The sequence below is a fragment of the Hyperoodon ampullatus genome (genome assembly GCF_949752795.1).
Source record: "Hyperoodon ampullatus genome assembly, chromosome: 12".
In the NCBI taxonomy this organism is placed as follows: domain Eukaryota; kingdom Metazoa; phylum Chordata; class Mammalia; order Artiodactyla; family Ziphiidae; genus Hyperoodon; species Hyperoodon ampullatus.
Window position 1 is genome coordinate 53,704,047 of NC_136925.1, and position 14,800 is coordinate 53,718,846.

At 39.3% G+C, this 14,800-nt stretch overlaps 1 protein-coding gene and 1 long non-coding RNA gene across 2 annotated transcripts in view; one reads left to right on the forward strand and one right to left on the reverse strand.

Annotated features, from left to right (window-relative positions):
• Positions 1–14,800, forward strand: part of NCOA7 (nuclear receptor coactivator 7) — a gene marked incomplete at both ends in the record, with an annotated part of 140,371 nt that overhangs the window by 99,662 nt on the left and 25,909 nt on the right. The window contains one exon of the mRNA XM_079716378.1: positions 186–354. Coding sequence (XP_079572504.1) covers positions 186–354 — 169 coding nt within the window. The remainder of the gene's footprint in view (positions 1–185; positions 355–14,800) is intronic.
• LOC307061317 overlaps positions 9,480–14,800 on the reverse strand; it is a 29,390-nt gene continuing 24,069 nt past the window's right edge. Inside the window, exon 3 of the long non-coding RNA XR_013811178.1 lies at positions 9,480–9,504. This is a non-coding gene — a long non-coding RNA (uncharacterized lncRNA). The remainder of the gene's footprint in view (positions 9,505–14,800) is intronic.

Consider the following 14,800-nt stretch of genomic DNA (forward strand, 5'->3'; position numbering starts at 1 on the left):
TTATTCCTGGTTTGTAGCATCTCATATGATGTAGACAAACCTGAAACATCCAAAGCTTTTTCCTTTTGTGCTAAAGAAGATCTGAAAAATTTAATTAGTCCTAATATGACGATGTTGTATGATGTTTATGCCAACTAGCACCAATATCGTCAATAATGAGGAAATATTTTTCATGTGTGATTCAGATATACTTCCTTCAAAAGAAGAGAAAAGCAAGACTCCACCCATGTTTCTGTGCATTAAAGTGGGAAAACCAATGAGAAAGTCCTTTGCCACTCACACTGCAGCCATGGTCCAGCAGTATGGCAAACGAAGAAAGCAACCAGAGTACTGGTTTGCTGTTCCTCGGGAGAGGTGAGTGTGAGCTAGAATGGGAAATCTGTTGGTCAAATAGATTCTAATTGCATCTTGATTTTTAATTTAATCTTGAAATAATTTTATTCTTTTTTTTTACATCTTTATTGGAGTATAATTGCTTTACAATGGTGTGTTAGTTTCTGCTTTATAACAAAGTGAATCAACTATACATATACATATGTTCCCATATCTCCTCCCTCTTGTGTCTCCCTCCCACCCTCCCTATCCCACCCCTCTAGGTGGTCACGAAGCACTGAGCTATCTCCCTGTGCTCTGCGGCTGCTTCCCACTAGCTATGTATTTTACGTTTGGTAGTGTATATATGTCCATGCCACTCTCTCACTTTGTCACAGCTTACCCTTCCCCCTCCTCATATCCTCAAGTCCATTCTCTAGTAGGTCTGTGTCTTTATTCCTGTCTTACCCCTAGGTTCTTCATGACATTTTTTTTCTTAAATTCCATATATATGTGTTAGCATATGGTATTTGTCTTTCTCTTTCTGACTTACTTCACTCTGTATGACAGACTCTAGGTCCATCCACCTCATTAGAAATAGCTCAATTTCGTTTCTTTTTATGGCTGAGTAATATTGCATTGTATATATGTGCCACATCTTCTTTATCCATTCATCGGATGATGGACACTTAGGTTGCTTCCATGTCCTGGCTATTGTAAATAGAGCTGCAATGAACATTTTGGTACATGACCCTTTTTGAATTATGGTTTTCTCAGGGTATATGCCCAGTAGTGGGATTGCTGGGTCATATGGTAGTTCTATTTGTAGTTTTTTAAGGACCCTCCATACTGTCCTCCATAGTGACAATAATTTTATTCTTGAATAATAAGTTTCTCTTAATTGTACATTTTAGAATTTCTAGAAGGATATTATTTCAGTAGCTTTCTGCTAAAGGGTGTTTTCAATATAGCAAATTTGAGATCATCATAGGTACTGTGTGCCGAACCACTTTCAAAACTTTCTACCCAGTTGAATTTTAAATGAAGGAAGATTGAGATATTCTAAAGTGCCAGTAATTGCAAGTGCTATTCTGTTGGGAATAAAGGAATATGATGGAGCAGATTCAAACCCCAAGTGCAATAGAGAGGCATGATTTTAATTTTAAAGTGTCTGTTATTCTGGGGGGACTAAAGACTACTTCCGCCTTATGGAGAAAAGTATCTGTGACTCAGCAGCATGAGAAGTGTAACATGAGATTACCTGGGTGCGCTCGAGGGGCTATATACCTCTAAAGAGATTTGTATTTTTTTAAAAATTGCCAAAGAAGAAAATTTATTGGTGATGTGACAATCTAGGATAGCAGGGATAGTGACATAGACATTCTTCAGCAGTACGTCACTGAAGACATCTTTATAATAGAAATATTTAGGAAACATTATTTTTAGAAAAAATCGTTTTCCTTTTGTATGTAATAGAATAAAAATTTCTTTACAAAGGCCTTGCAATTAGTTTTCAAAATTGTTAAATCCACACATTTTTCCTTCTCCTAACTAGTCATCAAGGCATACTTTTTGGCTAACATACCTACCAAGAACAAATACTCACTGAGCTTCCATAAGCATGAATTTTTTTTTTTAATGAACTTTCCCCCTGATATCTCAGTAGTGAAGAGGTAATTTCATTTATTTATTTGGCTGCACTGTGTGGCTTGTGGGATCTTAGTTCCTCAACCAGGGATTGAACCCACGCCCACGGCAGTGAAAGCACCGAGTCTTAACCATTGGACCACCAGGGAACTCCCAAGCATGAATTTTTAATAAAGTAAAATTAAATTTCAAGCACGAGCACACCTTCTGGCTGATTAGTACCCAGAATGATAATTCTCATCGAGTTGCCTGATTTTAATAAGTCATAGTTTAATGTGAAGATAATTAATAGGATTTTAATGAACAAATTTGTTAATATTTTTTCTGGCTTAGACACAGAGCCATGTTTACATAGACGTTAAACATAATCTGTTTCCTATTTACAAAATACACTCCTGTCCTGTGCTTGCAGCCCCAATGCTATCTCCACGAAACTTTAAACTAGGGACACTGAGGAGATACAAAGAAAATTTGTGTCTTTCACATTTCTTCTGTTGAAATATTTTTAAATAATAAATTTCTGAAACCCTGTTAAAATCAGAGTTCTAGAATCAGATGTCATAGATGGACAAACTGATTTTAAAGGTGGGGAAAACAAAGCACTGAAACTTTCAGCCACATTTAGGTTATGTGGATTCCTCATCTGTCAGGAAAACTACCTATCATATGTTTTTTTTCTCTGGAGAAATGTACTGTTTGTAATATAAGGACATTAGGATTTTTCAATTTTATTATCTTTAATGAGACTTGTGCATACCAAGGAATCTTCTAGAGTAAATTTTTTGCAGTCTCACACAGGTAGTTATTTTACTGTCATTCTTTAACCCAGAATAAGTCTGTAATGCTGAAATAGTACTTCTCTTTGACCTCATACAGAGGTGGTTTTTGTGAGCTTTTTAAAGTAGGTCACTTGTTGAATTCTATTACATTGTGTTTTATAGTGTCCATGATTTATTTGTCTTTGGCTAACAAATAACCTGACATTCTTAGTTTTCTTTCTTAAGCTAATCATTAATTAACCAAAGATTTTTCTGGGAGACATTATCTCACTATGTTAATGATTTTTTGTATAGATGTTAGGAATTTTTTTTCTGTTGTTCCTTTAGGTATTTCCATCTCTACCTACCCTTAAGAAAACCTACATTTTAGTTTAAGATAAGGAAAGATGAAGAAATTCTATAGTTAGCTCCCACCCAGAACTCCAAGTGCACAAGAAATAAAAGTTCATTTTTATTTCCAATTTATGAAATTCTTCAGGACTTTAAGCTCAACGAAGTCCTTAAGGAGCTAGGAAGTGGCGTGCAGTGCTTTTCTCTGATGATAATTTCTGGATTCCCTTGCTACATCAAACTGAGCATTTCTTCTTGCCTTTCTATTTAATGGGTCTTCATATCATTGGGAGTTTCAGCAGCAGAGTGAAGTCGCCCTAGCAGTGGCTTTCTTTCTAGGTCATAAGGTGCTCTCATAGACCTTCTGTGTGACAGTGTACTCTCATGGGCAGGTCTCTTTGGCTCATGCAACGCACCGCAGCTCCTTAATGTTTTCCTGTTGACATAAGTTCACAAACATGTTTCACTATTCCTCTCTATTGTTCCTAATCAACAGCAGATTAGATGATACAGAAGAATGGATCAGTGATCTGGAAGACATAATATAGTGGAAATTACCCAATAAGAACAGCAAAAAGAAAAAACTTTAAATGCAGGTAGTTTAAAGGACCTCTGGGACAACATCAAATGCACTAACATTTGCATAATAGGGGTCCCAGAAAAAGAAGAGAGAAAGGGGCAGAAAACTTTTCTGAAGAAATAATGGCTGAAAACTTTCCTAACCTGGGGAAAGAAACAGACATCCAAGTCCAGGAATCACAGAGAGTCCTGAACAAGATGAACCCAAAGAGATACATACCAAGATATAATTAACAAGGCAGAAGTTAAAGAGAATTTTGAAGGTAGCAAGAGAAAAACAGCTAGTCACATACAAGGGAAGCCCCATAAGATATTAGCTGATTTTTCAACAGAAACTTTGCAAGCCACGGTGTGTGGCAGGATTTATTTATTTATTTATTTATTTATTTATTTATTTATTTATTTTTGCGGTACGTGGGCCTCTCACTGCTGTGGCCTCTCCCGTTGCGGAGCACAGGCTCCGGACGCGCAGGCTCAGCGGCCATGGCTCACGGGCCCAGCCGCTCCGCGGCATGTGGGATCTTCCCAGACCGGGGCACGAACCCGTGTCCCCTGCATTGGCAGGCGGACTCCCAACCACTGTGCCACCAGGGAAGCCCAATAGTGTAGTAATTTTAAAGATCAAGGTGATGGAGTAGGAAGACACTGAGCTCATCTTCCCCCACGAACACATCAAAAATACATCTTCATGTAGAGCAATTCTCACTGAAAACAAACTGGAAACTGGCAGAAAGACTCTTGTACAACCAAGGCTGTAAAAAATGATCCACACAAAGTCAGGAAGAGAAGAGAAACGATCAGGTCAGGACCTGTGCCTCTAGGAGGAGACACAGAAAAGGAAGGAGATTACATGGGCTGGGAGATCCTCCCTGAGGAGTGAGCGGTTTGAACCACATATTGGGTGCCCCTGCCCTGGGGTCCAGTACAGGGAAGAGGATACCCCTTGGCTTGTTTGAAGACCAGTGGGAATAGCAGGGGGGCTGCGAGGAACTTAGACTCTGCTCCTGAAGAGCACACACACACTTGCTTTCTCCTGAAACAAGGCGGAGGAAGCAGACTGAAACTGCTCAGGATGAAACTGCCCAGGATGCTGACTGGTTTCCCATGGGCAGTTTCCCATGACCACCTCAGTGCATGTCTGGGCCCCTCTTGTTCTCTGATGCAGCTCCCCGCTAGGGCTAAGGCTGCTCTTGCCAAGGAGAGCCCACAGTTGTGGGGAAGGAGCCAGCTTGGACCTGGCCCTGCCTGTGAATACAGAAAGAGGAGCCATTCCTGGTGCTCATGGAGCCAGCAGATTGCGTGTGGTCTGGAGCACTGACTGGCATAATGGGACTGCCCCAGCAGCTGCCCTGGCCCACTCCAGGTGCCCACTCCAGCCTCTTGATCCAGTGCTGCCCTTCTTTGGGGCAAAGGTGCTGATGCTGGGAGCAGGGAGATCACACACTTAGAGGGAACGGAACCAGCTCAAACCTGAACCTCAGTGCTTCTGCTTCAGCACCTTGGGACCTGCCCCTGCCCCCAGTGAGGAAGTGTCAGCCACTGAGCACAGGAGAAGCCCCAGCTCACACCTGGCTCTGGCTCTGTTGCTTCCATTGCCAGCTCCACCTCCCACCAAGGTGAGAGCTGCCAGCACACCCTGGGGAAAGACATGACCTGTGCTCATTTCATATCTAGCTCTCCCATCAAAGCCACATGCAGACTGTGTCGGGATGCTTCCACACAAGGGCATCCCTTCAACACCAGGATAGGTAACTGTTTGACCTAATTTCATAGAGACAGAGAAAGTTGTTTCAAACAACAGAACAAGAAAACTCCCTTGAAGAAACAACTAATGAAACAGAGATAAATAATTTACCAGATAAAGAGTTCAAAACATTAGTAATAAGAATGCTAACTGAACTAGGGAAAAGAATGGATGAACAGAGTGAGAATTTTAACAAGGAACTAGAAAACAAAAACCAGTCAGAACTGAAGAATTACAATAACTAAAATGAAAAACATACTAGAAGGAATTAACAGCAGACGAGGTGGTACAGAAGAACACATGAGTGATCTGGAAGATAGAATAATGGAAATCATGCAATCAGAACAGCAAAAAGAAAAAACTGAGAACAGTTTAAGGGACCTTTGGGACAACACCAGGCATACTAACATTCACATTATAGGGGTCCCAGAAGGAGAAGAGAGAGAAAAGGGTCAAAAACGTATTTGATAAAATTATGGCTGAAAAGTTCCCAAACCTAAAGAAGGAAACATATATCCAGATACAGGAAGCACAGAGAGTCTAAAAACAAAATGAACCCAAAGAGACCCCACAGCAACACATCATAATTAAAATGGCAAAACTTAAAGAGAGAATTCTAAAGGCAGCAAGAGAAAAAGAGTCATGTACAAGTAATCCCCATAAGGCTATCTGCTGATTTCTCTGCAGAAACTTTGCAAGCCAGAAGGGAGTGGCGTGATAAATTTTAAGTGCTAAAAGAGAACAACCTACAACCGAGGGTACTCTACTTGGCAAGACTGTCATTCAGAATAGGAGAGATAAAGAACTTCTCAGATAAGCAAGGAGTTCATAAATACTGTACCAACTCTAAAAGCAAATGTCAAAGGATCTTTTCTAAGTGGAAGAGAAAAAGCTTTAACAAGAAGAATTTATAGAAAAGGAAAAATCCCACTAGTAAAGACAAATATATAGTAAAGGCTGTGGATCAACCACTGAAATAAGCCCGTACGAAGATTTTTTTTTTAATTTTATTCATTTATTTTTGGCTGCATTGGATCTTTGTTGCTGTGCGCAGGCTTTCTCTAGTTGCGATGAGCGGGGGCAACTCTTCGTTGCGGTGCGTGGGCTTCTCATTGCAGTGGCTTCTCTTGTTGCGGAGCACGGGCTCTAGGTGCGCAGGCTTCAGTAATTGTGGCGCACGGGCTTAGTTGCTCCGCGGCATGTGGGCTCTTCCTGGACCAGGGCTCGAACCCGTGTCCCCTGCATTGGCAGGCAGATTCTTAACCACTGTGCCACCAGGGAAGTTCCAGTAAGAAGATTAAAAGACAAAAAGTTGTAAAATCAACTATAACTACAATAAACAGTTAAGGGATAAACATGAAGATGTAAAATATGACATCAAAAACACAAAATGGGGGGGTAAAAATGTAGATCTTTTAGAATGTGTTGGAACTTAAATAATTACCTGCTTAAAACAAGTAAATGTAGTTATACGTCAACATACATGAATCCCATGGTAAACACAAATCAGAAATCTACAATAGATAACTTTGTATGGTGACAAATGGTAACTAGATTTCCTGTGGTGATTCTTTCCTAATGTATAAAACACCAAAGCACTATGTTGTACACCTGAAACTAATATAATATTGTAAGTTATACTTCAATTTGAAAACAAAGCAACAACAACAAAAATCCCAACATTATTGCTCCTAAAGGAATATTTTATCAGGAAGATAATCCTAAATTGATAAAGTACCACAGGCAGTAAGGTTGTTGTTATTGACAAGCATCTATGTTTTGCACCTTTACTTTGTGCGAGCCTGTGCCAGAAGCTATCTGATGTCTAAGAAGACAGAATCGTGTCCTGCCCTGGAAGAGGTATGGAGCCTTGGGCTGCCCTGCTCTGGCCAATTGAATAATGAGCCCCCAAATTGGACTGAGATGAATGAGAATCCCTAGGAATTGTGGGCCCTAGAATGAGATACATTATCCATTTGAAACATGATTTCCTAATTTGAAAAACGGGTCATGGTGAGGGTTAAGTAACTAGATCATAGTTGCACAATTACTGAGTGTGTACGTCCTGGCAGGCACTGGGCTGGTTATAAATAAGTAAGACTGGGAACCTACCCTGAGGATCTTGTGAAAACAGTTTCTTGCACTTTCTAGAGACAATATAGATTGTATTCCAAACATTTGGATACTCTTCTATATAAAAAAATACAATTGTCTTTTTTCCTTTCTTAACACTGAGATATTTCCTTTCTTAGAAAGAACCAATAATTCCTATTCAAATTAAGTTTTCTTTTTTTCAGTTATTTATGGGCTCAATCTCTGAAATGTTTCATAATAATTGATTTCATAATATCCAGCTTCTAAAATAAATAAGATGGAAATGGAGTTAACAGTGGGAATTATGTAGAATTTACCAAATCATGTATAAATGTTTAATCCAAGATTAATTAATTGGTTAGTGTGATTTGTGTAATAAGTAAACTAATAAGAGAGGGGAAGGGGGAAAGAGAGAGCCCGTGGGTATTTTTAAATGTGTTTAAACTTGAAAATAATTATGCTAAGATAGTTTTAGCAACACTTGAACATACAGATAAGTGGGAGGGGAGAGGAAGGTAGAATCTATTTTGCAATTTGGTTTTTTCCCCACTTAATATGTTATGCATATTTTCCACATTATGTACTACCATACTATTATATGTATATGAACAATATAATTAGTAGCCCCCATTATGTTTCCTGGTTGATTTAATTATGTTTCTGCTTTGTATATAAGGTTATTCCAATTTTTTTTCCATTATAAGCAATGCTATATTAAACACCTTTGTAAAATTCTTCAGCTTGTCTTACCAAACCAAAGGATACGTTTAAGGTGTTTAAATACAGGCTGCACATGAAAGTGTGTGGCAATTTATACACCATCAGCATGAGTGCCCTTTGCCCCACATACTGGGAAATTTAAGTGGTATGATTCTTTATCCATTTGGTAGAAGAGAAAGGAAGCAAATGTAGCTTTTTAAATGTTTTATTTTAAAGTTGAGTGAACACTTGTTATATAACATTTGTTACGGAGTCAAGTCAGTAGTGGCCTGAGGATTTTTATTCTGTGTGACTCTTTTAATGAGAAATTAATTTATACCTTGATATTTATATTTTGTAATATATATTTGTTAAAAGTTATCTAAAATACCATGTTTCTGTAACCTGTTTCTAATTGAGATCGACAAGCCCTTTGTTTTACATGGGATAATTAACATTTTGTGCCTGCCCACATTTAGAGTAAACTCATCATATATGTTAAGTTGATTCTGTTTTAGAAAGCGTGGTATTTCCTTACATAATGTCAAGAATAACTGAAGTTCCCAAGCACTTTGTAATGGTTGGGATTTTTTTTTTAATACTTACAAAATTTAAGTTATGTACCCATGAGCACACAGGTGTCTGTCCTTTTAAAAGGTGCTATCCATGTCATATGCATATTTCTCAGATCCAATTTGTGAGCAGTAGGTACTTCCTGCAAGTGTGTGTATTCTCTCTCCAGGGTTCTTCATGGTTGCCTACCTCAGAAAGTAGAACCAAGTATTCAAGCCCCCATTTTTAGGAAGGGTGCCTTTTCTTTAGGTCAGCATTTCCCCCAAAGATATTCAGTGGAAAGCTCATCCCATGGATAAGTAAGTAATAAGTATTTCATATTAAATATGTTTCATTGCTAGTCCTTAGCTCTATCTATAGTTTCATGCTCATAGTTACTGTTTTCTAAATAGGATTTTGTAGGACATAATATTCCATATTCTGATGGAATATCAGAAGATATTTCATCTTCTGAAGATCCAGGTACCTTATTTTATATGACTATTATTGTGAACACAGCACTTTATACGTAAACTATAATTTCCACTTCTCTAGTTACTCCCCTTAAAATCTATTTTTTTAAAAATATTTATTTATTTATTTACTTGGCTGCGTCAGATCTTAGTTGCGGCACATGGGATCTTCGTTGCGATGTGCGGGCTTCTCTCTAGTTGTGGTGCGTGGGCTCAGTAGTTGTGACATGGGGACTTAGTTGCTCCATGGCTTGTGGGATCTTAGTTCCCTGACCAGGGATTCAATCCGCGTCCCCTGCATTGGAAAGTGGATTCTTAACCACTGGAACACCAGGGAAGTCCCCCCCTTAAAATCTATTTTGTACCTTATGGCCACATCTTCTAAAAAGATATTTTGATCTTGTCACATTGCCCCCCAAATATCTTAAGCCTTCAGGATTCAAGTCTAAACCCCTTGTTTGCTTTTAAAAGCTCTTTGCAGACTGACCTACCTTTCTAGCTGTTTCTTGATCTGCCTGAATCTGGGGTTTTACTGGAATTAGTCGTTTTATGGGCTTTTCGCAGTAAGTCCAGAACCTTTCTAGCTTGGCACCTCTAAAAATACTATATTCTCGATTCAGGTGGTTCCCTTCTTTTCTCTACCTGCATAAATCCTTGTTTCCCCAAACAGTACACCCTGCAGTGATCCCTCTCTAGACTGACAATTACAGCCCTTTCCCAGCCTGCACTTGACGGGGGAACAACCCTCGGGTACTGAGGCACTGGGGAGAGGAAGTGAAGTCCTGCACCTTTTCCCCTCACAGGAGTGGTCATCCCCAGTTTCTAGATTCAGGCGTGTTGGGGACTGAAGCCTGTGGCAGAGTGTATTCTGTTTCACAGATATGAAAGTATATGGCATTAACGAAGAATTTATGGCTTAGATCAATGGGTGCCAAACTTAGCTTTGTAATAAACTCATCTAGAAGCCTTTAAACATACAAAGTACCCAGGTCCTTCCCTGAGCATCCTACTGCTTTGGATTGGTGAATCTGCGAAGCATTCTCCCCTTTGTGATAAACAAATAGGCGTTACTTTGTTCTTATCTGACTTTAACATTTTGCAGCATTTGGCTCCACTGACCATCCCTCATTTCTTTAACACCTTCTTTCCTTCTATCATCCCTTCCTAGTTTGTTTCTTCATTAAATGTCACCCTTTAAATGACTCTTTCTCTTCCTCATTGTATATACAATTGCCTGCACCTAATTCTTTTTATTATGTGCCAATCATTTCCAGCTATCTTTAGTCTAGAACTTTCTACTGAGCCCCAAACACATATATACCTAGTAACCTTCAATATTTGGATCATCCATTGGATCAAACAAACTCAAAACAGATCATGCCTTAAACTGGGCTTCTTATTTCCATTTTTTTAAAGAAAAATTTTGTTCATTTTCCTTAGGATTTCAGTCTTACCCGTGCCACGTGGGATCTTAGTTCCCCGACCTGGGATCGAACCCGCACCCCCTGCAGTGGAAGCGTGAGGTCTTAATCAGGGAAGTCCCCTTATTTCCATCTTTGTCCCTGCCACTGTCCCCCTAACTCCTGCTTCCTGTTTTCTCCATCACAGTAACTGCTACCACAAGCCTTTCAGTCCCCAAAGCCAGAATATGGGCATAATCTTGCTTCTCAGTCATCTCCCCACATTGTTCAGTCACCACATCCAGCTTATTCTATCCATTTAACATCTCTAGGATCTCTTGCTCCCATTATGACCCTTCTGTGTTTCAGTGTTAAGAAACATGAATCAGACTTATTAGCTGCTTGCTTGGGTGCCCACCCCCCTACCCACCCCACCTAAGTGCACAAATTAGTTCAAATATCATCTCTGAGAACTTCCCCTGTCTGGTTTAGATGCCGCTCCCCTATACTTTCACCTCTATCATAACACTTACTACATTCTTCTACAAATGTGGACTACTTGTGGCTTTTTCCTACTGGACTTTGACCTTCTGAGGGCAGGGACCAAGTCTTATGACACTGTGTCCTAGAAACAGCATACGGTCTAGAATATAATATATTCCTAAATGTTAGTTGGATGGGTGCATGAATAAATTAGCCTATAGTCTAATAGACAAAAATGCTTAAATAACTTATCACTTATAATTAAAATAATGCATAGACTTTATATAGTATTTAGAAGAATATAAAAAAGCAAAAAGAAAACAAAAAGTTTATAATTTTGTTACACAAAGATAACTACAATTTATCTTTACTTTTGTAGCCTTTCAGCCTTTTTCTATGCATGGATTAATGTAATGATAGTGTATATATATACAATTGTGTATGTATAGATATACACACACTCTTTTGTAAACTGCTTTTACTTAAGAGTATCCTTCTCTGCCATTAAATATTCTATCTGCATGCATTACTTTTGTTAACGAGAAGTAAAATCATTAAAAAAATTGATTCTCCTACTAAACTCACTTTACAATGGGAAGATAACCAAGTCCTAAGGACCCTCATGAACACTAAGCAAAATGCTCTTAACATTTTCCTTAGAGAAAAAAGAGTGAATTAAGGAATCACAGACTGACCCAGTTTTCTGCCATGAAATCTTTAACCATAGTTAATGCTAGATTTTCTGATCAAAAGTTATCTTTTAATGGGATCAGAGCTAAATTGAAATCTTTAATAACTGTCAGTGACAAGAAGACCATAGTGCTGAATAATCTTTAAAGTACTATACTTTCTAGAACAACTTAGGCCATACTTAGCCAAACCAGGTATGTTTCAGAATACAAACCTGGTGATTTTTATGTCATACTGTAGTCTTATAATGATGTTTTAAGGTGAGAATGTCACTAATAAAGACAAAATTCAAAAAAGTGTCCAAAATAATTCCTTAAAGGAATTATCTTTCTCTCTTTGTGTTTAACACAAGTTCTAAGTTTGAGGAAACTACTGAACAAATATAAGTGATAGGATTATTAGTTACTTATATAAATATTCTCACTTCTTTTTTTTTTTTAATACTTTAAAATGGTTTGAAGTGATCTTGCTTCCTCTCATTCTTTTCCTGGTCATTTTACCTTTGTTTCACTGACTTAAAGTTCTAGCAATTCATCATCATTTTCCAGAAGCACCTTGTTAGGCAGCCACCCATCAGTAACTTCACTAACCAGCTTTGGCAGATGCCTTGCGTTAATCAGTGACTCTGTGGTCAGACCTGAGCACGTGAAGAAATAACCCCTTTTTAAGTGAGTGCTCTCCTGTCGTGGCTGTGCTTCCTGGTGGAGGAGTGAGCGCCAGCGCTCTGGAGAGTCGCTTGTCGCCTGTTTCCACTGCAAGATAATTAGTCCCTGCCAATGGGTGCTGCACATAGCGTTTGGGAGTAAGTATGCAGAAACAGTGATTATTGCAACCTAAATATTTGCAGGGGCCAGATGGAAGGATGGAGGGAGGGAAGCTCAGGGGCCACTGTTAACTACCTGCTCTGGGAATCAGCTGCTCAGTAACTCGCGACCTCCAACCTAATGCTGTTATGTGGGAACGTGAGCCTGGTGTTGCTACATCTTCCCATCTTTTTCAAAAGAAATAGAATTGTGGATTATGTGTGTCAAATCTCCCCGATATTACGGTGTTAGCCACTGTTTAATTTAAGAAAAAAAATATGGTGAGCAGTCTAAAAAGCACCCATCTGCTGCTGAATCCAAGCCACAGGCTGCCAACTGAAGGCCTCCAGCATTGATATTAACATAAACTTTTGGGTTTTACTTATTTTTAAAAAATATTTATTTATTTGGCTGCGCCGGGTCTTAGTTGCAGCACGCGGGATCTTTGTTGCTGCATGCAGGATCTTTAGTTGAGGCATGCGGGATCTAGTTCCCTGACCAGGGATCGAACCCAGGCCCTCTGCATTGAGAGTGCGGTCTTAACAACTGGGCCACCAGGGAAGTCCCAGTTTTTACTTATTTTGAGTGATCCTTTTTGTAACTGTAACTTTTGTTTTGATAGTGATTCTCAAAAGATTCCTATTATTTTTGGTGAACTAGAACAAAGAAGCTTATTTAGTTGGTGCTTTTTAAATAATGTTTTCTTTTCATAGACACACAAAGAACCTTTAAGAATGGGCATTACATCAGGGCATTACTAACCGTTGATTTCATCTGGAGTTGTGGAATATTGGCTCCAGAAGGGGCCTTATACAAGCAAGTAAAATAACCCCTTTCTTTTTTTTTTTTTTGGCCATGCCACATGGCATGCGGGATCTTAGTTCCCCAACCAGGGATCGAAAATGTGCCCACTGCAGTGGAAGCACAGAGTCTTAACCACTGGACTGACAGGGAAGTCCCTAAAATGACCCCTTTCATATAAGGACCTTGGGTCAGGCCATTGAGGGTGGGTTTTAAAAGGTGATATTTTTCTAGTAACAACCTCTGTGGTCAAGAGTGCTTTGCGTTACTGGGTTTCTGTGGCTCTATTCAGAATGGAGGAGTCTGGGAAGGTTTTAGGCCAAAGTGCATTGAAATATCTTTAATTTACAATCAATACAAGTGAACAGTGGGACTGCATACGTATATAGTTAATTACTCTCTAGGTCACATTCTTTCTCTCTTCTTCCCTTTCCTTATCTTATTTCCTATTCTCTGTGCCATAATGTACTCTGAAATATACTTTTAATGAAATAGTTATTAAGTTATTTAGTGGTTCCTGCTTATAGTTTGAAATCAAGTGGGTGATTTAGGGCTTATATCTTGCTGTGTATTGCCCCAGTTTCTTTTCTTACCGGTCAGGTGACCTTTGATAAGACAAGAGTGCCTAACTGCTTCTGGGTCATTTTGGTCAAGTTTGTTGGTTTATGCGGTAACAGGATTTTAGAGAATCACACGGAAGGGACTTTCTGAAAGATCTGTTCGAAAGTAGAATGAACTTACACATTTAATGCTCCAGATACCTATATGAGGAGCTAGGTTTTCTTATTTTCATTTTAGAAGCTCAGGCAGATGAAGGACCTTTCTCTAAGCTTCCAGCTGATAACAAGTGGCACCAACTTGGGAGGTCAGGTCTTTAACTTAGAAATGTGTGCTTTGGGCTTCCCTGGTGGCACAGTGGTTGAGAGTCCGCCTGCCGATGCAGGGTATGCGGGTTCGTGCCCCGGTCCGGGAAGATCCCACATGCCACAGAGCGGCTGGGCCCGTGAGCCATGGCCACTGAGCCTGCGCGTCTGGAGCCTGTGCTCCGCAACGGAAGAGGCCACAACAGTGAGAGGCCCGCGTACCACAAAAAAAAAAAAAAAGAAAAAGAAATGTGTGCTTTTTGTACTTTACCTCACAATTATGTTTTAAAAAAAAGGGGGGGGGAAAGCAACAGTAAATAAAATCCCACCGTAACTAGTAGTCTTGTCTGATAGCATAGATTATAATCATACCTAAAACCCATACACCTAATCTATGAATAGTTAGAATAATGTTTTGTTCCAAGCATCAACTCGGATTTGTCATCAGTTTTTATATCCCTCAACCCTACAGCTTTGTCAGTGATGGGCTTTTATGAAATAGTAAAACCAGGACAGAGGGACTGACCATAAAGGAAATGGTGAAGCGTATT